Source organism: Engystomops pustulosus, chromosome 11 (genome assembly GCF_040894005.1).
Source record: "Engystomops pustulosus chromosome 11, aEngPut4.maternal, whole genome shotgun sequence".
Classification (NCBI taxonomy): Eukaryota; Metazoa; Chordata; class Amphibia; order Anura; family Leptodactylidae; genus Engystomops; species Engystomops pustulosus.
The window spans coordinates 74552257-74579523 of NC_092421.1; the positions used below are offsets into that span (position 1 = coordinate 74552257).

The 27267-nt window shown below is 48.2% G+C and overlaps 1 protein-coding gene across 4 annotated transcripts in view; it reads right to left on the bottom strand.

Moving 5' to 3' along the window:
* The window catches only part of HSPA12A (heat shock protein family A (Hsp70) member 12A), a 95698-nt gene that overhangs the window by 12590 nt on the left and 55841 nt on the right, over nt 1-27267 (bottom strand). The window contains exons 1-4 of one of the 4 annotated variants that reach the window (XM_072129513.1): nt 18362-18503; nt 7473-7561; nt 5284-5408; nt 1808-1994 (exon numbers count right to left, since the gene is read on the bottom strand). In XM_072129513.1, coding sequence (XP_071985614.1) covers nt 1808-1994; nt 5284-5408; nt 7473-7561; nt 18362-18389 — 429 coding nt within the window. In that variant the 5' untranslated portion in view covers nt 18390-18503. Of the gene's footprint in view, nt 1-1807; nt 1995-5283; nt 5412-7472; nt 7562-18361; nt 18504-27267 lie in introns of those variants that run through there. The other 3 variants (XM_072129512.1, XM_072129511.1, XM_072129510.1) reach the window with 3 other exon arrangements.

The window sequence follows — 27267 nt, forward strand, 5'->3', positions numbered from 1 at the left end:
CACTTACCACAGGAGACCACCACTCACCACATAGGACAGTTACTAACCTCAGGAGACCACCAGTCACCACATAGGACATTTACTAACCACAGGTGACCACCACTCACCACATAGGACAGATACTAACCTCAGGAGACCACCACTCACCACATAGGACACTTACTAACCTCAGGAGACCACCACTCACCACATAGGACAGTTACTAACCCCAGGAGACCACCACTCACCACAGAGTGCCAACACTCACCACTGAGGACCACCACTCACCACAGAGTGCCAACACTCACCACTGAGGACCACCACTCACCACAGAGTGCCAACACTCACCACTGAGGACCACCACTCACCACAGAGTGCCAACAATCACCACTGAGGACCACCACTCACCACAGAGTGCCAACACTCACCACAGAGGACCGCCACTCACCACAGAGTGCCAACAATCACCACTGAGGACCACCACTCACCACAGAGTGCCAACACTCACCACAGAGTGCCAACACTCACCACAGAGGACCGCCACTCACCACAGAGTGCCAACACTCACCACTGAGGACCACCACTCACCACAGAGTGCCAACACTCACCACAGAGGACCGCCACTCACCACAGAGTGCCAACACTCACCACTGAGGACCACCACTCACCACAGAGTGCCAACACTCACCACTGAGGACCACCACTCACCACAGAGTGCCAACACTCACCACTGAGGACCGCCACTCACCACAGAGTGCCAACGCTCACCACTGAGGACCGCCACTCACCACAGAGTGCCAACACTCACCACTGAGGACCGCCACTCACCACAGAGTGCCAACACTCACCACTGAGGACCACCACTCACCACAGAGTGCCAACACTCACCACTGAGGACCGCCACTCACCACAGAGTGCCAACACTCACCACTGAGGACCGCCACTCACCACAGAGTGCCAACACTCACCACTGAGGACCGCCACTCACCACAGAGTGCCAACGCTCACCACTGAGGACCGCCACTCACCACAGAGTGCCAACACTCACCACTGAGGACCACCACTCACCACAGAGTGCCAACACTCACCACTGAGGACCACCACTCACCACAGAGTGCCAACACTCACCACTGAGGACCGCCACTCACCACAGAGTGCCAACACTCACCACAGAGGACCGCCACTCACCACAGAGTGCCAACACTCACCACTGAGGACCGCCACTCACCACAGAGTGCCAACACTCACCACTGAGGACCACCACTCACCACAGAGTGCCAACACTCACCACTGAGGACCGCCACTCACCACAGAGTGCCAACACTCACCACTGAGGACCACCACTCACCACAGAGTGCCAACACTCACCACAGAGGACCGCCACTCACCACAGAGTGCCAACACTCACCACTGAGGACCACCACTCACCACAGAGTGCCAACACTCACCACTGAGGACCGCCACTCACCACAGAGTGCCAACACTCACCACTGAGGACCGCCACTCACCACAGAGTGCCAACACTCACCACTGAGGACCACCACTCACCACAGAGTGCCAACACTCACCACTGAGGACCGCCACTCACCACAGAGTGCCAACACTCACCACTGAGGACCGCCACTCACCACAGAGTGCCAACGCTCACCACTGAGGACCGCCACTCACCACAGAGTGCCAACGCTCACCACTGAGGACCGCCACTCACCACAGAGTGCCAACACTCACCACTGAGGACCGCCACTCACCACAGAGTGCCAACACTCACCACTGAGGACCACCACTCACCACAGAGTGCCAACACTCACCACTGAGGACCGCCACTCACCGTACTGCTGTGCAGCTTCATCTTGAACTTCTCGAAGTACAACCATTGCTTGGCTTCACTTGGCTCCAGGTCGTGGTAAAAATCCCGGGCGGCAAATCCAAAGCTGTGGAACTTCCTGTCCGGCATGAGGAGCATAGTTGTGGGGGTCTTCTGGTTGGACACTCCGGGGTCCCCCCCTTCCCATCTCCTGTACAATGATATATGGTCACATCATGAGACACATCTTTATATCAAGATCTCTGATTCTGATCTCACATTCTGATGCTGAGCAAACTTCCTACAGCTGAATGTTTGTTACAGTTGCATCCAGTCTATGAGATTCTAGACAAGTTACATCCTTGACTGCAAAATGACATGTTCACTGCACTGATACACTGTAACGAACTATAAGGACAGGAGAGATGTGCTGCTGATCTGCGTTTCTCACAAAGCAAAGTGAAGGCTGGATGCAATGGTGACAAACCCTCAGCTGTGACCCTATTAATGTAAAACAATTACTGTGATAATTCTTCCTCTGCCGGGTGAAGACCAGGATAAGAGGAGGAGAGACGGAGGCAGCGAGGGAGCGGTGAAGGTGAATATTGCAGTATATACTACCTATATAATAATTAGGGAGAGGGCTCTGGCTGTATTTATATGCTACCTATATAATAATTAGGGAGGGCCCCTGTCTCAATATACCTATATATTATGGAGGGGGCTCTGGCTGTATATATATAATACCTACATAATAATTAGAGAGGTGGCTCTGGCTGTATATATATATATATATATATATATATACTACCTATATAATAATTAAGGAGGGGGCTCTGGCTGTATATATATAATACCTACATAATAATTAGAGAGGTGGCTCTGGCTGTATGTATATATATATATATATATATATACTACCTATATAATAATTAAGGAGGGGGCTCTGGCTGTATATATATAATACCTACATAATAATTAGAGAGGTGGCTCTGGCTGTATATATATATATATATATATATATATATATATACTACCTATATAATAATTAAGGAGGGGGCTCTGGCTGTATATATATGCTACCTATATAATAATTAGGGAGGGTGTTCTGACTATATTTATATGCTACCTATATAATTATTAGGGAGGGGGCTCTGGCTGTATATATACTGTATGTATATGCTACTGGCTGTATATATATATATATATTACTTATATATCATGGAGGGGGCGCTGGAGATATATATATATATATATATATAATTACATATATATTAGGGATGGGGCTCTGGTATATATAATAATATGTGGGTGCTGTACATATTTTAATTTATTCAGAGGGTCTATACACTGTATATAGAATGTTGTATTTGTGTTAGGGGTATAAAATATCTAGGATTGTTATCCAAGAGACATTATACTGTAAGTGGCTGTGCTATTTTAGGTGCGCAGTGTGGGATTTTCTGCACGGAGCTGAAGACATCTGGTGGTGAATTGAGCAGTGATAAGTCATGGCCTCTGCCAGTCATATTGAAGTCCTCTATCTGATGGAGCAGATTGTCACCTGTGAGGTGCTAGATGCCACTAATGTCTGTGTCACAGCGTCCGCCTGTGCAGTGTCAGTGGTCCGCGGCGCTGGCTGGGGATGTTCTCAGTTGTAAGTAATGATGTCAGCATTTTCAGGATGCAGCTGCTTTTTCTAAGTTTGCTTGTAATTTGGTGATCCGGGTCATTTCCCCTCATGCAGTAAAAGGCCAGAAACATCCCTGGGGCAAATGGGAGGCATAGCAGGGGATGGGGGTCCGCACCACAAGGGGGTGGTGGTCCGCACAACAGATGGAAGAGGAGTGGGTCTGCACAGCATAGGATGGCGGTCCACACAACAGGGCGATGGTGGTCCACACAACATACGCAATAGGAGGGGGTCTGCACAGCATAGGATGGGGGTCCACACAAGAGAGGGATGGTGGTCCACATAACATACGGAAGAGGAGGGGGTCTGCACAACATAGGCCCCCCCCCCCCCCCGCATAGAAATCTCACGCTCCGTCCGGCATCGTGCTCCCACCCCCACTCCCCGCATACCTCTGCTCCCGGTTTAACCCCCCTCCGCTCCCGGCATCATGCTCCCTGCCGGCACCGTGCTTCTGCCACCTGCTTGCCGTCATCGAACTCCCGGCCGTTGTTCAGTGCTCCGTCCGGCACAATGTTCCCACTCCCCCCATACCTCTGCTCCCACTCCCGGCCCGATGACATTGGACACCCCCCTCTCCTTCGCATTCAGCCCCCCACCGCCACAGGAGAAGGCCGAACTTACCAAGACTGTAAGTTATTTTATCTTGGCAAATATATATATATATATAACGAAAAAAAAGAGCAGCACAGTCTATCCAAAGTCAAAAAATTAGAGTTGTGGGTGCTATCCTAGTACTCTTACCAATCGAGTCCAAATGTAGAAAACAGAAACTGGCAGCACTCCGTTAGGGTGTTTATTCCATCCTATGCATAGGAGTGCTGCCAGTTTCTGTTATATATATATGTGTGTGTGTGTGTATATACACTCACCGGCCACTTTATTAGGTACACCATGCTAGTAACTCTGTGCGTGAAAATCCCAATAGATCAGCAGTTTCTGAAATACTCAGACCAGCCCTTCTGGCACCAACAACCATGCCACGTTCAAAGGCCTCAAATCACCTTTCTTCCCCATACTGATGCTCGGGAGAACTGCAGGAGATTGTCTTGACCATGTCTACATGCCTACATTGCCGCCATGTGATTGGCTGATTAGAAATTAAGTGTTAACGAGCAGTTGGACAGGTGTACCTAATAAAGTGGCCGGTGAGTGTATGTGTGTTTGTGTATAATTATATAGTATATGTGTGTGTATTTACTGTATGTATGTACAGTGTGTGTATATGCTGTATCTACTGTTTGTATATGTGTATATATGCTGTATGTATATGCTGTATTTGTGATATTTATCAGAGCTTCTATTTTGTACTATATGGCGGTACTCTGTATGTATTTTATTCTACATGGCGGTATGCTGTATGCATTTTATACTACATGGCAGTATGCATTTTATACTACATGGCGGTATGCTGTATGCATTTTATACTACATGGCGGTACACTGTATGCATTTTATACTACATGGCGGCACGCTTTATCTATTTTATACTATATGGCCGCACGCTGTATGCATTGCTTTATTTTTACATAAACCAATATGATGGATCTGGTCCTGACACTCCCTGATATATTACATATATGGGCGGCGGGGGGATGTCTCTCTATGGCTCGTCTCAGGCAGCAGACAGGCTTGGTACACCCCTGAACAGGGGTCTGCACGGCGGGCAGGTAGGGAGTCTGCAAAACAGGTGGATGGGGTCTGCACAACAGCATGCAGGGGGCCGCACAGCAGGGGAAGGGTCTGGTCTGCGGCTGGGCGAGGCAGATGCTCTGCAGAGGGTATAAATCACGCTCTGCAGATATTACCTCATGATGTGGATACATTCCGGCTCTTTAGAGAAGGCGTAGGCGTAGCCGCTGGACGTGGTGCCAAAATCAATGGCCACGACTACCGAGAAATGCTGCTCCTCCGCCGCGCCGCCATCCGCGTCCTTCTGGAAGAGGAAGACAAACAATTAACCCCTGCCTGACCAAGCCCACAGAAGTCCTGCCACCCCCTGCTCTAATAGCCACCACAGCCATCCTCACCCAGCTTTTCCTGGACTCTGAAGAAAGCTTTGTGATATTTCCGGATCCGCTTCAGATCACCGGATCCAAGGTTTCATCATCTATGTTTATGTATTTTTCAATTCTTTTCTATTTCTATTTTATAATATGTGTCTGATTCCTCCTATAACTTTTTATACTAAAACTTCTGTTATTTACGATAAATACAATGTAATAATTATATCATTATTGTGTTTAAAGTGAGATTTATTGTATTTTCATCATATTCAGATTTTTTGTATTTTGGACTTCTCTTATATATAAATGTTTATTTTCTTTATAGATATATTATATTATATATTGTAAATCACTTCTGTTATTTACTCACTTACTAAGGGTCCGTCGGACGCATTTTCGTCGGGTTTCCCGACAATTTCCGTTTTGCGCCGAATTGCCCTTAGGATTTTGTAGCAAGCGGTCGGATTCTGGCACATCGCCGCCGGCTTGCACGTGACAGAAATCAGGGGGCGGGCCGTCAGACGACCCAATGGAATCAGACAAACCACAGGATTTAAAAAAGGAAATGTGTCACAAGATCAACACTGACATACACCGGGAAAAAGCAGGTGAACTCCGGCGGACCTCCGTGCGGAGGTGACAGATCCAGGAACTCGGGCGCGCGACCTTAGTGAATCGCGGCAGACCCGAATCCTCGTCGGACAACGCACCGTGGGACCGCGACAGGACCAGGTAAGTGAGTGTGCCCCATTGTAATCAAATAATAATCTTTTTTGTGTATTTGTGTATTGATTGTCTCCAGTCACACATAGAGCTGCATCGATCATCCCACATCTCCTCCTCCTCCTCCAGGACCCCTCTGTCCTCTTCTTCCTCCAGACTCCTCTATACTCCTCCTCCAAACTCCTCTGACCTCCTCCTCCCCCAGACCCCTCTGTCCTCCTCCTCCAGACCCCTCTGTCCTCCTCCTCCTCCAGACTCCTCTGTCCTCCTCCTCCAGACTCATCTGACCTCCTCCTCCCCCAGACTCCTCTGTCCTCCTCCACCAGACTCCTCTGTCCTCCTCCAACCTCCCTCTGTCCTCCTCCTCCTCCAGACTCCTATGTCCTCCTCCTCTTCCAGACCCCTCCTTCCTCCCCCTCCTTCTCCAGACCCCTCTGCCCTCCTCCAGACCCCTCTGTCCTCCTCCTCCAGACCCCTCTGTCCTCCTCCTCCAGACCCCTCTGTCCTCCTCCTCCTCCAGACCCCTCTGTCCTCCTCCTCCTCCAGACCCCTCTGTCCTCCTCCTCCTCCAGACCCCTCTGTCCTCCTCCTCATCCAGACTCCTCTGTCCTCCTCCAGATCCCTCTGTCCTCCTCCTCCTCCAGACTCCTCTATCCTCCTCCTCCAGACTCCTCTGTCCTCCTCCTCCTCCAGACCCCTCTGTCCTCCTCCTCCAGACCCCTCTGTCCTCCTCCTCCTACAGACCCCTCTGTCCTCCTCCTCCAGACCCCTCTGTCCTCCTCCTCATCCAGACTCCTCTGTCCTCCTCCAGTCCCCTCTGTCCTCCTATTCCTCCAGACTCCTCTATCCTCCTCCTCCAGACTCCTCTGTCCTCCTCCTCCTCCAGACCCCTCTGTCCTCCTCCTCCTCCAGACCCCTCTGTCCTCCTCCTCCATACCCCTCTGTCCTCCTCCTTCAGACCCCTCTGTCCTCCTCCTCCTACAGACCCCTCTGTCCTCCTCCTCCAGACCCCTCTGTCCTCCTCCTCATCCAGACTCCTCTGTCCTCCTCCAGTCCCCTCTGTCCTCCTATTCCTCCAGACTCCTCTATCCTCCTCCTCCAGACTCCTCTGTCCTCCTCCTCCAGACCCCTCTGTCCTCCTCCTCCTCCAGACCCCTCTGTCCTCCTCCTCCATACCCCTCTGTCCTCCTCCTTCAGACCCCTGTATTCCTGCTCCTCCAGACCCCACGGTCCTCCTCCAGCTTCCTCTGTCTTCTACTATGACTTACCGCAATGATATGTGAAGGTGACAGCGGTGTTATCCCTGTCTCCCCCAGGCTCCGGGCAGGTGAAGAGTAGGCGGAGGTGGAGACCCTCTCTGCAAGAAAGAACACAGGGTCAGCTGCTACCATCAACTTCCTCAGGACCATAAAATCTTAAGCCCCACCTATGCAAACAATACCCTGCCCATAGACTGCTCCTCCCATACCACCATTGCTCCTCCCATACCCCCACTGCTCCTCCCATACCACCACTGCTCCTCCCATACCACCACTGCTCCTCCCATACCATCACTGCTCCTCCCTTACCACCATTGCTCCTCCCATACCCCCACTGCTCCTCCCATACCACCACTGCTCCTCCCATACCACCACTGCTCCTCCCATACCATCACTGCTCCTCCCTTACCACCATTGCTCCTCCCATTCCACCACCGCCCCTCCCATAACGCCACTGCTCCTCCCATACCGCCACTGCTCTTCCCATTCCACCACCGCTCCTCCCATACCACCACTGCTCCTCCCATACCATCTCTGCTCCTCCCATTCCACCACTGCTCCTCCTTTACCACCACTGCTCCTCCCATAACACCACTGCTCCTCCCATACCACCACTTCTCCTCCCATACCACCACTGCTCCTCCCATACCATCTCTGCTCCTCCGATTCCACCACTGCTCCTCCTTTACCACCACTGCTCCTCCCATTACACCACTGCTCCTTCCATTCCACCACCGCTCCTCCCATACCACCACTGCTCCTCCCATACCATCTCTGCTCCTCCCATTCCACCACTGCTCCTCCTTTACCACCACTGCTCCTTCCATAACACCACTGCACCTCCCATACCACCACTGCTCCTCCCACTCCACCACTGCTCCTCCTTTACCACCACTGCTCCTCCTTTACCACCACTGCTCCTTCCATACCACCACTGCTCCTCTCATACCACCACTGCTCCTCCTTTACCACCACTGCTCCTCCCATACCATCACTGCTCCTCCCATACCATCACTGCTCCTTCCATACCACCACTGCTCCTCCCATACCACCACTGCTCCTTCCATACCACCACTGCTCCTCCCACTCCACCACTGCTCCTCCTTTACCACCACTGCTCCTCCTTTACCACCACTGCTCCTTCCATACCACCACTGCTCCTCCCATACCACCACTGCTCCTTCCATACCACCACTGCTCCTCTCATACCACCACTGCTCCTCCTTTACCACCACTGCTCCTCCCATACCATCACTGCTCCTCCCATACCATCACTGCTCCTCCCATACCACCACTGCTCCAGATGCAAATGTGCTCCCGAATACCCCTTTAGGTGCATGGTATTGTGGCAGCAACATTAGACCACCATGGACTAAGTCGTAAGCTGACGCCTGGGACCGGAGTCTAAATGGCACCCGGTTTTCAGCAGAGCCCGCCACAAAGCAGGTTGGACCTGCTGCGGCGTGGTACCACCAGGTCGTTCCTCAGGTGCGACTTAGTCCGCGGTGGCAGCCAAGGCGAGGTACACAGACGTTGAGCAGAATCGTAGTCGGGGACCGGCAGGAGTCAGGACAGGCAGCACATGATCAGAGTCGGGGATGTAGCAAAAGGTCAGGGTAGGCGGAACAGGATCAAAGTCAATAGCAGAATGGGGGTTACAACGGAAATACAGAACAATAGCACGGGGCATCCAACAAGCTTTCTGTAAGGCTGTGAGGCACAAAGATCCAGCATGGTGAGCAGAGAGAGGTTGGGTAATAAACAATTTTGGGAAGGGCCAGCACCAATCACCGGTGCACTGGCCCTTTAAATCTTTGCAGGCCAACCCGCACGCGCCCTAGGAGTCAGGGCCACTCGCACACAGCAGCGGGAGCCAGAACAGGAACGGGGACAGGTAAGTAGCGCAGGCGCCCCACTGACGGGCAGAAAGGGGTACGGGTGAGCCCGCAACCCAAGATATGGATCACTGGACTACCTGTGAAACTTATCCTGTACTGATCGGACTTACTTCCTGAGCCACATTCCGGTTATCATCCACGTGTTATTACCCTACACTTTTCTGTCTGCGTTACAGTAGCAGTGATTATATATAAATATAAGCCTATAAATATATAATTATTAGCATTTACCCATAATGCTCCATGTCTTACAGGCTTATAATGACAGCGGGTGATCAGCGCTCAGTATAAATAGCCCCTCTCAGCAGATGGAAGCGTGGGAGACACATGAGCCGGAATATGAGGCAGAGATTAACAAAGAAGAGGAAGAAGAGGAAATATAAGAGTGAGAGAAGGGAAGAGGAATGGAAGAGAAGAGAATGAATAAGGTTCATAAGAATAAGGTTAAGGAAGAGAAAAGAAGAAGAAGTTAAAATAAATGAGATGGGAAAAAGATGAGAGAGAGAAGATGGGAAGAAGGGAAAGAGAATAGAGGGAGGGGAGTAAAGGAAAAGAGAAAAAGAAGGGAAAGAAGTGAATGAGGAGAATGAAGAAGTAAAAAGGTGAAGAGAAGGAGAAGGAAGAGGAGAATAAGAAAAGGGATTCGAAAGAAAGAAGAGGAGACAGAATGAGAAGGACAGAGGAAGAGACAAGAGGAATAAGGGGGAAAAGGGAGAAGAAAAGGGAGAGAATAGGAAGAGAGAAAGAAAGTAAGAAGAGAAAACAAAGAGGAGAAAGAAAAAAAATTGTAATTAAAAAGAAAAAAAGAGGGAACGGGAAAAAAGTGGTTACAGGTAAAAGGAAGAGAGAAGAAGAGAGAGAAATTGTAAGAGAAGAGAGGAGAATTAAGAGATGAAAAGAGGAAAGGAAGAGAAGAAGAGGGAAAGAATAAAACTAGATAATAAAAGGAAGAAAGGGAAAGTAAATGAAAGTAAGAAAGACGGAAAGAGGAACCAGGAACTGAAAGAAAGGCAAATCAGAAAAGAGGGAAGATAAAACGATTAAAGAGAAAAGGAAGAAGTGAAGAGGAAGTAAGTATCGTTAAGGAAGAGGGAAGTTAGAGGTAAGATGGAAGGGTAGAAAAGATGGGGAGAAAGAAGAGTAGAGGAGAAGGCAAAAGAAAGAGTAGAGGAGAAGGGAAAAGAAAGAGTAGAGGAGAAGGGGAGAAGGGAAAAGAAAGAGTAGAGGAGAAGGGGAGAAGGGAAAAGAAAGAGTAGAGGAGATGTCGAGAAAGAAGAGTAGAGAAGATGGGGAAAAGGAGTAGTAGAGGGGATGGGGAGAAGACATGTGCAGGACAGGGCGCTCCCTGTTATCTGCCCATTATAGGGGTAACCTGGATGTTGGTCTTCTTCAGTGTCTGCTGCCATGGCCACCCTGTGTAAGCTGCGGCCTCTGCCACCTCTAGCCCTTCTGTCCAATGACCCCCAGGGGGTATTAGCTGTAGCGGACCTGGTGATCAGATGAAATAAAGCGTCCCACCAGGGGATTACTAATGGGGGCCACAGCTGGAGGGTGACCTCATCAGATGGGGCCCGGGACACCGGATGTATTGTGTGAGATTTATAGTCAGAGGCGTCAGCAATGACCCCACACTCCAGAATCCAGAAGAATCTACAAATATGAGGGTCCGGAGTGCAGACCACCTACTACCACCACCCCTCTCTTCTGAGACCAGCACCAAGAGATGCTGAGGGTCGTAGTTCAGCCCCCAGCCCCCATCCTGTGCCTAATGAGTAATAATGGAGACGTCTGGGATCTCAGAGGCAATGACCTTGATGCTGAGGGAAAGGTTGTAAATCCCAGGAGAAGGAGGAGGAGGAGGACAGAGGGGATGGAGCGCGGAGCATGTCCTCAAAGTAGGAAGAAGACAAAGGAGCGAGAGAGCGAAGAACATCATAACTTACCAAGATATATAAGATAAAGAATATGATGTCCTGCATAATGTCCAGTATAATATATGGAGGAATATAATGTCCTGTATAATATATGAAGGAATATAATGTCCTGTACGGTGTATATGGGGGATATAATGTCCTGTATGATGTAAGGGGGGATACAATGTCCTGTATGATGTATGGGGGATATAATGTCCCGTATGGTGGGATATAATGTCCTGTATGATGTATAGGGGGATATAATGTCCTGTATGATGTATGGGGGGATATAATGTCCTGTATGGTGTATGGGGGGATATAATGTCCTGTATGGGGGGATATAATGTCCTGGATGGTGTATGGGGGGATATAATGTCCTGGATGGTGTATGGGGGGATATAATGTCCTGTATGATGTATGGGGGGATATAATGTCCTGTATGATGTATGGGGGGATATAATGTCCTGTATGATGTATGGGGGGATATAATGTCCTGTATGGTGGGATATAATATCCTGTATGATGTATGGGAGGGGATATAATGTATAGGGGGCATATAATGTCCTGTATGATGTATGGGGGGATATAATGTCCTGTATGATGTATGGGGGGATATAATGTCCTGTATGGGGGGATATAATGTCCTGTATGATGTATGGGGGGATATAATGTCCTGGATGGTGTATGGGGGGATATAATGTCCTGTATGATGTATGGGGGGATATAATGTCCTGTATAATATATGAAGGAATATAATGTCCTGTACGGAGTATATGGGGGATATAATGTCCTGTATGATGTAAGGGGGGATACAATGTCCTGTATGATGTATGGGGGATATAATGTCCCGTATGGTGGGATATAATGTCCTGTATGGGGGGATATAATGTCCTGTATGATGTATGGGGGATATAATGTCCTGTATGATGTATGGGGGATATAATGTCCTGTATGGTGGGATACAATGTCCTGTATGCTGTATGGAAGGATATAATGTCCTATATGATGTATGGGGTATATAATGTCCTGTATGATGTATAGGGGTATATAAAGTTCTGTATGATGTATGGGGGTATATAATGTCCTGTATGATGTATAGGGGTATATAATGTCCAGTATGATGTATGGGGGGATATAATGTCCTGTATGATGTATGGGGGGATATAATGTCCTGTATGATGTATGTGGGGATATAATGTCCTGTATGATGTATGGGGGGATATAATGTCCTGTATGATGTATGGGGGGATATAATGTCCTGTATGATGTATGGGGGGATATAATGTCCTGTATGATGTATGGGGGGATATAATGTCCTGTATGATGTATGGGGGACATAATGTCCTGTATGATGTATGGGGGGATATAATGTCCTGTATGATGTATGGGGGGATATAATGTCCTGTATGGTGTATAGGGGGATATAATGTCCTGTATGGTGTATGGGAAGATATAATGTCCTGGGTGATGTATATGGGGGGATATAATGTCCTGTATGGGGGGATATAATGTCCTGTATGATGTATGTGGGGATATAATGTCCTGTATGATGTATGGGGGGATATAATGTCTTGTATGATGTATGGGGGGGGGGGGGATATAATGTCCTGTATAATGTATGGGGGACATAATGTCCTGTATGATGTATGGGGGGATATAATGTCCTGTATGGTGTATGGGGGATATAATGTCCCGTATGGTGGGATATAATGTCCTGTATGATGTATGTGGGGATACAATGTCCTGTATGATGTATGGGGGATATAATGTCCCGTATGGTGGGATATAATGTCCTGTACGGAGTATATGGGGGATATAATGTCCTGTATGATGTATGGGGGGATATAATGTCCTGTATGATGTATGGGGGATATAATGTCCTGTATGATGTATGGGGGATATAATGTCCTGTATGATGTATGGTGGGATATAATGTCCTGTATGATGTATAGGGGGATATAATGTCCTGTATGATGCATGGGGGGATATAATGTCCTGTATGATGTATGGGGGGATATAATGTCCTGGATGGTGTATGGGGGGATATAATGTCCTGTATGATGTATGGGGGGATATAATGTCCTGTATGATGTATGGAGGGATATAATGTCCTGTATGATGTATGGGGGATATAATGTCCTGTATGATGTATGGAGGGATATAATGTCCTGTATGATGTATGGGGGATATAATGTCCTGTACGGAGTATATGGGGGATATAATGTCCTGTATGATGTATGGGGGATATAATGTCCCGTATGGTGGGATATAATGTCCTGTATGATGTATGTGGGGATATAATGTCCTGTATGATGTATGGGGGGATATAATGTCCTGTATGATGTATGGAGGGATATAATGTCCTGTATGATGTATGGGGGGATATAATGTCCTGTATGATGTATGGAGGGATATAATGTCCTGTATGATGTATGGGGGATATAATGTCCTGTATGGTGTATGGAGGGATATAATGTCCTGTATGATGTATGGGGGGATATAATGTCCTGTACAATGTATGGGGGACATAATGTCCTGTATGATGTATGGGGGGATATAATGTCCTGTATGATGTATGGGGGGATATAATGTCCTGTATGGTGTATAGGGGGATATAATGTCCTGTATGGTGTATGGGAAGATATAATGTCCTGGGTGATGTATATGGGGGGATATAATGTCCTGTATGGGGGGATATAATGTCCTGTATGATGTATGTGGGGATATAATGTCCTGTATGATGTATGGGGGGATATAATGTCCTGTATGATGTATGGGGGGGGGGATATAATGTCCTGTATAATGTATGGGGGACATAATGTCCTGTATGATGTATGGGGGGATATAATGTCCTGTATGGTGTATGGGGGATATAATGTCCCGTATGGTGGGATATAATGTCCTGTATGATGTATGTGGGGATACAATGTCCTGTATGATGTATGGGGGATATAATGTCCCGTATGGTGGGATATAATGTCCTGTACGGAGTATATGGGGGATATAATGTCCTGTATGATGTAAGGGGGGATATAATGTCCTGGATGGTGTATGGGGGATATAATGTCCCGTATGGTGGGATATAATGTCCTGTATGATGTATGTGGGGATATAATGTCCTGTATGATGTATGGGGGGATATAATGTCCTGTATGATGTATGGAGGGATATAATGTCCTGTATTATGTATGGGGGGATATAATGTCCTGTATTATGTATGGGGGGATATAATGTCCTGTACAATGTATGGGGGACATAATGTCCTGTATGATGTATGGGGGGATATAATGTCCTGTATTATGTATGGGGGGATATAATGTCCTGTACAATGTATGGGGGACATAATGTCCTGTATGATGTATGGGGGGATATAATGTCCTGTATGATGTATGGGGGGATATAATGTCCTGTATGGTGTATAGGGGGATATAATGTCCTGTATGGTGTATGGGAAGATATAATGTCCTGGGTGATGTATATGGGGGGATATAATGTCCTGTATGGGGGGATATAATGTCCTGTATGATGTATGTGGGGATATAATGTCCTGTATGATGTATGGGGGGATATAATGTCCTGTATGATGTATGGGGGGGGGATATAATGTCCTGTATAATGTATGGGGGACATAATGTCCTGTATGATGTATGGGGGGATATAATGTCCTGTATGGTGTATGGGGGGAATATGATGTCCTTTATGATGTAAAGGGGGATATAATGTCCTGTATGATGTATGGGGGATATAATGTCCTGTATGATGTATGGGGGATATAATGTCCTGTATGGTGGGATATAATGTCCTGTATGCTGTATGGAAGGATATAATGTCCTATATGATGTATGGGGTATATAATGTCCTGTATGATGTATAGGGGTATATAAAGTTCTGTATGATGTATGGGGGTATATAATGTCCTGTATGATGTATAGGGGTATATAATGTCCTGGATGATGTATGGGGGGACATAATGTCCTGTATGATGTATGGGAGGATATAATGTCCTGTATGATGTATGGGGGGATGTAATGTCCTATATAATGTATGGGGTATATAATGTCCTGTATGATGTATAGGGGTATATAATGTTCTGTATGATGTATGGGGGTATATAATGTCCTGTATGATGTATAGGGGTATATAATGTCCTGTATGATGTATGGGGGGACATAATGTCCTGTATGATGTATGGGAGGATATAATGTCCTGTATGATGTATGGGGGGATATAATTCCCTGTATGATGTATGGGGGGATATAATGTCCTGTATGGTGTATGGGGGGATATAATGTCCTGTATGATGTATGGGAGGATACAATGTCCTGTATGATGTATGGGAGGATATAATTCCCTGTATGATGTATGGAGGGATATAATGTCCTGTATGATGTATGGGGGGATATAATGTCCTGTATGATGTATGGGGGGATATAATGTCCTGTATGGTGTATGGGAGGATATAATTCCCTGTATGATGTATGGAGGGATATAATGTCCTGTATGATGTATGGGGGGATATAATGTCCTGTATGGCGTATGGGGGGATATAATGTCCAGTATGGCGTATGGGGGGGATATAATGTCCTGTATGGTGTATGGGGGGATATAATGTCCGGTATGGTGTATGGGGGGATATAATGTCCTGTATGATGTATGGGGGGATATAATGTCCTGTATGATGTATGGAGGGATATAATGTCCTGTATGATGTATGGGGGGATATAATGTCCGGTATGGTGTATAGGGGGATATAATGTCCCGTATGATGTATGGGAGGATATAATGTCCTGTATGATGTATGGAGGGATATAATGTCCTGTATGATGTATGGGGGGATATAATGTCCGGTATGATGTATGGAGGGATATAATGTCCTGTATGATGTATGGGGGATATAATGTCCTGTATGGTGTATGGGGGGATATAATGTCCTGTATGATGTATGGGGGATATAATGTCCTGTATGGTGTATGGGAGGATATAATGTCCTGTATGGTGTATGGGGGATATAATGTCCTGTATGATGTATGGGAGGATATAATGTCCTGTATGATGTATGGGGGGATATAATGTGCTGTATGATGTATGGGGGGATATAATGTCCTGTATGATGTATGGGAGGATATAATGTCCTGTATGGTGTATGGGGGATATAATGTCCTGTATGATGTATGGGGGGATATAATGTCCTGTATGATGTATGGGAGGATATAATGTCCTGTATGATGTATGGGAGGATATAATGTCCTGTATGGTGTATGGGGGATATAATGTCCGGTATGATGTATGGGGGGATATAATGTCCTGTATGATGTATGGGAGGATATAATGTCCTGTATGGTGTATGGGGGATATAATGTCCTGTATGATGTATGGGGGGATATAATGTCCTATATAATGTATGGGGTATATAATGTCCTGTATGATGTATGGAGGGATATAATGTCCTGTATGATGTATGGGGGGATATAATGTCCTGTATGATGTATGGGGGATATAATGTCCTGTATGATGTATGGAGGGATATAATGTCCTGTATGATGTATGGGGGATATAATGTCCTGTATGATGTATGGGGGGATATAATGTCCTGTATGGGGGGATATAATGTCCTGTATGGTGTATGGGGGGATATAATGTTCTGTATGATGTATGGGGGATATAATGTCCTGTATGATGTATGGGGGGATATAATGTCCTGTATGATGTATGGGGGGATATAATGTTCTGTATGATGTATGGGGGATATAATGTCCTGTATGATGTATGGGGGGATATAATGTTCTGTATGATGTATGGGGGATATAATGTCCTGTATGATGTATGGGGGGATATAATGTCCTGTATGGTGTATGGAGGGATATAATGTCCTGTATGATGTATGGGGGGATATAATGTGCTGTATGATGTATGGGGGGATATAATGTCCTGTATGATGTATGGGGGGATATAATGTCCTGTATGATGTATGGGGGGATATAATGTACTGTATGATGTAAGGGGGGATATAATGTCCTGTATGATGTATGGGGGGATATAATGTCCTGTATGGTGTATAGGGGGATATAATGTCCTGTATGGTGTATGGGGGGATATAATGTCCTGTATGGTGTATGGGGGGATATAATGTCCTGTATGATGTATGGAAGGATATAATGTCCTGTATGATGTATATGGGGTATATAATGTCATGTATACTGTATGGGGGATATAATGTCCCGTATGGTGTAAGGGGGGAACTAATATCCTGTATGGTGTGTGGAGGGGGATATAATATCCTGTATGACGTGAAGGGGGATATACTGTTCTGTATGATGTATATGGGGGATATAATGTCCTGTATGATGTATGGGGATATAATGTCCTATATAATGTATAGGGGGCATATAATGTCCTGTATGATGTATGGGAGGATATAATGTCCTGTATGATGTATGGGAGGATATAATGTCCTATATAATGTATGGGGGGATATAATGTCCTGTATGATGTGAAGGGGGATATAATGTTCTTTATGATGTATGGGAGGATATAATGTCCTATATAATGTATGGGGGGATATAATGTCCTGGATGATGTATATGGGGGATATAATGTCCTGGATGATGTGTAGGATGATTGTCACCCTCGGTCTCTTCTGCACTGCGGCCGCACCCTCCCGCTGTTATCAGCCAGCACGTGTCCCGCAGCGGTACCGCAGCAGCCGTGCACACACGTGCGGCAGGATGACAGCGGCTGCTATGACAACTATTCCCGGCATTTCCTGTGCTGCAGCCCCGGATACAGACTGATACATTATATCCATATTACAGACCCCCACTTCCCTCCAGCGCCCCGCACATCGTATCATATCTTCTGGTGTGTGGCCCCTGGTACAGCGTGCAGTGTGGCCCCTCGTGCAGTGTGGCCCCTGGTGCAGCGTGAAGTTTGGCCCCCAAGGCAGCGTGGCCCCTGGTGCAGTGTGGCCCATGGTGTAATGTGGCCCCCGGTGCAGCGTGGTCCCCAAGGCAGGGTGCAGGGTGACCCCCGGTGCAGGGTGCACTGTGGTCCTTGGAGCAGTGTGGCCCCTCAATGCCCCGGGTCCTACCTGCAGCCTGGATCTCCCGCACAGACATCCTGATCCCTGCACTGACTGCGGCTGCTGGAGGAGAAGAAGAGGAGAGAGGAGTGACGTCACACCCCTCCCAAACCTGACTGCAGATACACACTGCACCGAAACCTCTGCCCTGCACAGCACACTACTATCTGTCCCCTCCCTGTCACTGATACCTGTCACCCTCTACTGTATAATATCACTGATATCTGTCACCTCCCCCTGTGTAATATCATTGATCTCTGTCATCCTCTCCTGTATAATATCTCTGATATCGGTCCCCTCCTCCTGTATAATATCACTGATATCGGTCCTCTCCTCCTGTATAGTATCACTGTTATTGGTCCCCTCCTCCTGTATAGTATCACTGCTATCGGTCCCCTCCTCCTGTATAATATCACTGCTATCGGTCCTCTCCTCCTGTATAGTATCACTGCTATCGGTCCCCTCCTCCTGTATAGTATCACTGCTATCGGTCCCCTCCTCCTGTATAATATCACTGATATCTGTCACCTCCCCCTGTGTAATATCACTGCAATCTGTCACCTCCTCCTGTATAATATCACTGCTATCGGTCCTCTCCTCCTGTATAATATCACTGCTATCGGTCCTCTCCTTCTGTATAGTATCACTGCTATCGGTCCTCTCCTCCTGTATAATTTCACTGATATCGGTCCTCTCCTCCTGTATAGTATCACTGCTATCGGTCCCCTCCTCCTGTATAATATCACTGCTATCGGTCCTCTCCTCCTGTATAGTATCACTGCTATCGGTCCCCTCCTCCTATATAGTATCACTGCTATCGGTCCCCTCTTCCTGTATAATATCACTGCTATCGGTCCTCTCCTTCTGTATAGTATCACTGCTATCGGTCCCCTCTTCCTGTATAATATCACTGCTATCGGTCCTCTCCTTCTGTATAGTATCACTGCTATCGGTCCCCTCCTCCTGTATAATATCACTGATATCGGTCCTCTCCTCCTGTATAGTATCACTGCTATCGGTCCCCTCCTCCTGTATAATATCACTGATATCGGTCCCCTCCTCCTGTATAATATCACTGCTATCGGTCCCCTCCTCCTGTATAGTATCACTGCTATCTGTCACCTCCTCCTGTATAATATCACTGCTATCGGTCCCCTCTTCCTGTATAATATCACTGCTATCCATCACCCGCTGTAGGCTGTAGCTCCATGTATGGCTGTGTACTGTGGCTGTAGCTCCATGTATGGCTGTGTACTGCGGCTGTAGCTCCATGTATGGCTGTGTACTGTGGCTGTAGCTCCATGTATGGCTGTGTACTGCGGCTGTAGCTCCATGTATGGCTGTGTACTGCGGCTGTAGCTCCATGTATGGCTGTATACTGCGGCTGTAGCTCCATGTATGGCTGTGTACTGCGGCTGTAGCTCCATGTATGGCTGTGTACTGCGGCTGTAGCTCCATGTATGGCTGTGTACTGTGGCTGTAGCTCCGTGTATGGCTGTGTACTGCGGCTGTAGCTCCGTGTATGGCTGTGTACTGCGGCTGTAGCTCCGTGTATGGCTGTGTACTGCGGCTGTAGCTCCGTGTATGGCTGTGTACTGCGGCTGTAGCTCCGTGTATGGCTGTGTACTGCGGCTGTAGCTCCATGTATGGCTGTGTACTGTGGCTGTAGCTCCATGTATGGCTGTGTACTGCGGCTGTAGCTCCATGTATGGCTGTGTACTGTGGCTGTAGCACCATGTATGGCTGTGTACTTCGGCTGTAGCTCCATGTATCGCTGTGTACTGCTGCTATAGCTCCATGTATGGCTGTGTACAGTGCCTGTACCTCCATGTATGGCTGTGTACTGTGGCTGTAGCTCCATGTATGGCTGTGTACTGTGGCTGTAGCTCCATGTATGGCTGTGTACTGCGGCTGTAGCTCCATATATGGCTGTGTACTGTGGCTGTAGCTCCATGTATGGCTGTGTACTGTGGCTGTAGCTCCATGTATGGCTGTGTACTGCAGCTGTAGCACCATGTATGGCTGTGTACTGCAGCTATAGCTCCATGTATGGCTGTGTACTGCGGCTGTAGCTCCATGTATGGCTGTGTACTGTGGCTGTAGCTCCATGTATGGCTGTGTACTGCTGCTGTAGCTCCATGTATGGCTGTGTACTGTGGCTGTAGCTCCATGTATGGCTGTGTATTGTGGCTGTAGCTCCATGTATGGCTGTGTACTGTGGCTGTACCTGCATGTATGGCCGTGTACTGTGGCTGTAGCTCCATGTATGACTGTTTACTGTGGCTGTACCTGCATGTATGGCTGTGTACTGCGGCTGTAGCTCCATGTATGGCTGTGTACTGCTGCTGTAGCTACATGTATGGCTGTGTACTGCGGCTGTAGCTCCATGTATGGCTGTGTACTGTGGCTGTACCTGCATGTATGGCTGTGTACTGCTGCTGTAGCTCCATGTATGGCTGTGTACTGTGGCTATAGCTCCATGTATGGCTGTGTACTGCGGCTGTAGCTCCATGTATGGCTGTGTAATGTGGCTGTACCTCCATGTATGGCTGTGTACTGCATCTGTAGATCAATGTATGGCTGTGTACTGCGGCTGTAGCTCCATGTATGGCTGTGTACTGCGGCTGTAGCTCCATGTATGGCTGTGTACTGTGCCTGTATGTACATGTATGGCTGTGTACTGCGCCTGTAGCTCCATGTATGGCTGTGTACTGCTGATGTAGCTCCAGGTATCGCTATGTACAGCGGCTGTATCTCCATGTATGGCTTTGTACTGTGGCTGTAGCTCCATGTAGGGCTGTGTACTGCTGCTGTAGCTCCATGTATGGTTGTGAACTTTGCCTGTAGCTCCATGTATGGCTGTGTACTGTGGCTGTACCTCCATGTATGGCCCTGTACTGCGGCTGTATATCAATGTATGGCTGTGTACTGCGGCTGTAGCTCCATGTATGGCTGTGTACTGCGGCTGTAGCTTCATGTATGGGTGTGTACTGTGCCTGTATCTACATGTATGGCTGTGTACTGCGGCTGTTGCTCCATGTATGGCTGTGTACTGCTCCTGTAGCTCCATGTATGGCTGTCTACTAATGCTGTATCTCCATGTATGGCTGTGTACTGCTGATGTAGCTTCAGGTATGGCTATGTACAGTGGCTGTATCTCCATGTATGGCTGTGTACTGTGACTGTAGCTCTATGTATGGCTGTGTACTGCGGCTGTAGCTCAATGTATGGCTGTGTACTGTGGCTGTAGCTCCAAGCATGGATGTGTACTGCGGCTGTAGCTCCATGTATGGCTGTGTACTATGGCTGTAGCTCCATTTATGGTTGTGTACTGCGGCTGTAGCTCTATGTATGGCTGTGTACTGAGGCTGTATCTCTATGTATGGCTGTGTACTGCGGCTGTAGCTCCATGTATGGCTGTGTACTGATTCTGTAGATACATGTACTGTTGTGTACTGCTGCTGTAGCTCCGTGTATGGCTGTGAACTGTGGCTGTAGCTCCATGTATGGCTGTGTACTGCGGCTGTAGCTCCATGTATGGCTGTGTACTGAGGCTGAAGCTCCATGTATGGCTGTGCACTGCGACTGTAGCTCCATGTATGGCTGTGTACTGCGGCTGTAGCTCTATGTATGACTGTGTACTGTGGTTGAAGCTCCATGTATGGCTTTGTACTGCGGCTGTAGCTCTATGTATGGCTGTGTACTGTGGCTGTACCTGCATGTATGGCTGTGTACTGCGGCTGCAGCTCCATGTAATGCTGTGTACTGCTCCTGTAGCTCCATGTATGGCTGTCTACTAATGCTGTAGCTCAATGTTTGGCTGTGTACTGCTGATGTAGCTTCAGGTATCGCTATGTACAGCGGCTATATCTCAATGTATGGCTGTAGCTCCATGTATGGCTGTGTACTGTGGCTGTAGCTCCATGTATGGCTGTGTACTGCTCCTGTAGCTCCATGTATGGCTGTGTACTGTGGCTGTATCTCTATGTATGGCTGTGTACTGCTGCTGTAGCTCCATGTATGGCTGTGTACTGCTGCTGTAGCTCCATGTATGGTTGTGTACTTTGCCTGTATCTCCATGTATGGCTGTGTACTGTGGCTGTACCTCCATGTATGGCTGTGTCCTGTGGCTGTAGATCAATGTATGGCTGTGTACTGCGGCTGTAGCACCATGTATGGCTGTGTACTGCGGCTGTAGCTCCATGTATGGCTGTGTACTATGCCTGTATCTACATGTATGTCTGTGTACTCCGGCTGTAGCTCCATGTATGGCTGTGTACTGCTCCTGTAGCTCCATGTATGGCTTTCTACTAATGCTGTAGCTCCATGTATGGCTGTGCACTGCTGATATAGTTCCAGGTATCGCTATGTACAGTGGCTGTATCTCCATGTATGGCTGTAGCTCCATGTATGGCTGTGTACTGCGGCTGTAGCTCCATGTATGGCTGTGTACTGTGGCTGTAGCTCCATGTATGGCTGTGTACTGCGGCTGTAGCTCCATGTATGGTTGTGTACTGCGGCTGTAGCTCTATGTATGGATGTGTACTGTGGCTGTATCTTTATGTATGGCTGTGTACTGCGGCTGTAGTTCCATGTATGGCTGTATAATGTGGCATTAGCTCCATGTATGGCTGTGTACTGCGACTGTAGCTCCATGTATGGCTGTGTACTGATGCTGTAGATACATGTACTGCTGTGTACTGCTGCTGTAGCTCCGTGTATGGCTGTGAACTGTGGCTGTAGCTCCATGAATGGCTGTGTACTGAGGCTGTAGCTCCATATATGGCTGTGTACTGAGGCTGAAGCTCCATGTATGGCTGTGCACTGTGGCTGTAGCTCCATATATGGCTGTGTACTGCGGCTGTAGCTCTATGTATGACTGTGTACTGTGGTTGAAGCTCCATGTATGGCCATGTACTGTGGCTGTATCTCTATGTATGGCTGTGTACTGTGGCTGTACCTGCATGTATGGCTGTATACTGCGGCTGTAGATCAATGTATGGCTGTGTACTGCTGCTGTAGTTCCATGTATGGCTGTGTACTGCGGCTGTGGCTCCATGTATGGCTGTGTACTGTGTCTGTATCTACATGTATGGCTGTGTACTGCGGCTGTAGCTCCATGTATGGCTGTGTACTGTTCCGGTAGCTCCATGTATGGCTGTGTACTGTGGCTGTAGCTCCATGTATGTCTGTGTACTGTGGCTGTAGCTCCATGTATGGCTGTGTACTGCGGCTGTAGCTCCATGTATGGCTGTGTACTGCGGCTGTAGCTCCATGTATGACTGTGCACTGCGGCTGTAGCTCCATGTATGGCTGTGTACTGCGGCTGTAGCTCCATGTATGGCTGTGTACTGCGGCTGTAGCCCCATGTATGGCTGTGTACTGCGGCTGTAGCTCCATGTATGGCTGTGTACTGCGGCTGTAGCTCCATGTATGGCTGTGTACTGCGGCTGTAGCCCCATGTATGGCTGTGTACTGCGGCTGTAGCTCCATGTATGGCTGTGTACTGTGGCTGTAGCTCCATGTATGGCTGTGTACTGTGGCTGTAGCTCCATGTATGGCTGTGTACTGAGGTTGAAGCTCCGTGTATGGCTGTGTACTATGGCTGTAGCTCTGTGTATGGCTGTGTACTGAGGCTGTAGCTCCATGTATGGCTGTGTACTGCAGCTGAAGCTCCATGTATGGCTGTGTACCGTGGCTGTAGCTCCATGCATGGCTGTGTACTATGGCTGTAGCTCCATGTATGACTGTGTACTGAGGCTGTAGCTCCATGTATGGCTTTGCACTGCAGCTGTAGCTCCATGTATGGCTGTGTACTGTGGTTGAAGCTCCATGTATGGCCATGTACTGTGGCTGTATCTCTATGTATGGCTGTGTACTGTGGCTGTACCTGCATGTATGGCTGTATACTGCGGCTGTAGATCAATGTATGGCTGTGTACTGCTGCTGTAGTTCCATGTATGGCTGTGTACTGCGGCTGTGGCTCCATGTATGGCTGTGTACTGTGTCTGTATCTACATGTATGGCTGTGTACTGCGGCTGTAGCTCCATGTATGGCTGTGTACTGTTCCGGTAGCTCCATGTATGGCTGTGTACTGTGGCTGTAGCTCCATGTATGTCTGTGTACTGTGGCTGTAGCTCCATGTATGGCTGTGTACTGCGGCTGTAGCTCCATGTATGGCTGTGTACTGCGGCTGTAGCTCCATGTATGACTGTGCACTGCGGCTGTAGCTCCATGTATGGCTGTGTACTGCGGCTGTAGCTCCATGTATGGCTGTGTACTGCGGCTGTAGCCCCATGTATGGCTGTGTACTGCGGCTGTAGCTCCATGTATGGCTGTGTACTGCGGCTGTAGCTCCATGTATGGCTGTGTACTGCGGCTGTAGCCCCATGTATGGCTGTGTACTGCGGCTGTAGCTCCATGTATGGCTGTGTACTGTGGCTGTAGCTCCATGTATGGCTGTGTACTGTGGCTGTAGCTCCATGTATGGCTGTGTACTGAGGTTGAAGCTCCGTGTATGGCTGTGTACTATGGCTGTAGCTCTGTGTATGGCTGTGTACTGAGGCTGTAGCTCCATGTATGGCTGTGTACTGCAGCTGAAGCTCCATGTATGGCTGTGTACCGTGGCTGTAGCTCCATGCATGGCTGTGTACTATGGCTGTAGCTCCATGTATGACTGTGTACTGAGGCTGTAGCTCCATGTATGGCTTTGCACTGCAGCTGTAGCTCCATGTATGGCTGTGTACTGTGGCTGTAGCTCCATGTATGGCTGTGTACTGCTGCTGTAGCTCCATGTATGGCTGTGTACTGTGGCTGTAGCTCCATGTATGGCTGTGTACTGCTGCTGTAGCTCCATGTATGGCTGTGTACTGCGGCTGTAGCTCCATGTATGGCTGTGTACTGAGGCTGTAGCTCGATGTATAGCTGTGTACTGCGGCTGTACCTACATGTTTGGCGATGTACTGAATAGGAATCATTGACCACAACTCTCTGGACACAATCCTTCAGACAGTTTTCAAACCAACTGCAAATGGCTCCTGCCAAACCACTAGACCATTTACACTTGGCAATTTACTCCATGTGGCTGTATCTTCATGTATTGCTTTGTACTGTCACTGTAGCTCAATGTATAGCTGTGTAATGCGGCTGTAGCTCCATGTATGGCTGTGTGACCTACGTCCTAATTGCTCTACGGAAGAGGATTCTAACATAACTCACGGGTGGCTGGACACCCTGGGGTGCAGCGCTCATTTCCCATTTCTATTGGTGGCCAGATCTGTTCAAGGATGTACAGGATTTTGTGGGTTCCTGCTCTTCCTGTGCCAGAAATAAGCCGTCTCATCTTAAAGCTGCTATTATTATTTAGCTGTTGCCGATACCCAGCTACTTGTGGTCGAATGATGGAAAGAGTGAACCAGACTCTGGGCTGCTATCTCCACCATTTTGTTTCTTCCCATTCTGTTGCCATGGTCAGAGTTTTCTTACAACTCCCTGAATTCTGCCGGCTTTGCTCCATTCTTCATCATCTATCGTCTGCACCCACGCCCTCCTCTTCTTCTACCTGTCTCCTTGGCTGTCTCTGAAGTTGAGTTGGTGCACGATCTGAAGTCCATCTGGAAGCAGACTCGCCTTTCCTTGATACAGGCTTCTGCTCGAACCAAGCTCCGGGCTCATAAGAAACACAGGCCTCCTCCTATCTTCTCTCCAGGTGACAAAGTCTGATTCTCCTCCAGGTATGTCCGGTAAAGAATTCCTGGCTACAAACTTTTCTTGGGTCCATTTGAGGTGCTCAAGTGCATCAATCCTGTGGCCTACAAGCTGCGTCTTCCTCCAACCACGCGCATCACAAACTCCTTCCACTTATCTCTACTCAAGCCTGTCATCCTGAACCACTTCTCCCGGCAAGTACCTCCTCCTGAGGTTAACCCCACCGATGTCTTCAACGTAAAAGAGATCCTAGACATGAAGACAATGAGAGGTAAGCGGTTCTTCTAGGTTGACTGGAAGGGGTTCGGGCCTGAGGCGAGATCTTGGGAGCCTGAGGACAATGGCCTCCTGCAGAGATTTCTCCAGCCCAAGAAGAGGGGGAGGTACTCTCACAGGTGCTCCCATGACCCATGTCTTGGGTGACGGGCTCACTCGTGATTCTCCATGTGCCCCAGCACCTACTCACCCGTCCTCGCTCCTGCTTCCCTCCAGAAGCCATGCACGCACGTCCCCGTCTCTTAGGGCGCACGCGCGCCGGCTTCAGATTGGTGCTGGCCATACCCAGAATTCTTTATAATCCAGCCTCTCCCTGCACACCCTGCCAGATCTTCGTGCCTAGTGCCGGTGAAAAAGCTTGCTCCCTGATGCCCTGCGTTCTTAGTGTGATTTCCAGTTGTGACACCAGTTCCGTATTTGACTTTGATCCTGTTCCGCCTGCCCTGACCTGTTGCTACGTCCCTGACTCTGATTGCGTGCTTCCAGTCCTGACCTCCTGCCTGCCCCCGACTATGCTTCTGCCTAACGTCTGTGTATCTTGCCTTGGCTGCCACAACGGACAAAGTCGCACCTGTTGAACGACCTGGTGGTACCACGCCGCAGCAGGTCCAACCCACTTTACTGCCGGCTCTGGTGAAAACCAGGTGCCACTTAGACTTCACGACAGGGGTTACCCCGAACATCTGTTAAAGGAGGCCAGAGGTTCAGCAGTTATAGGTACCACTAGACCTAGGGTACAAGCACAAAAAAGGATTACTTTTAGTCATCAATATCATCCCCTCAATAGCAAAATTGACACTATAGTCAGGAAACACTGGCGTATACTCCGTACATCATACCCTGATGTTGAGGAGTTTCAGAATTCACCCTTAATTTGCAACAAAAAAGCTCCAAGTTTACATAACAAACTGATACGAGCTGATACAGGTGG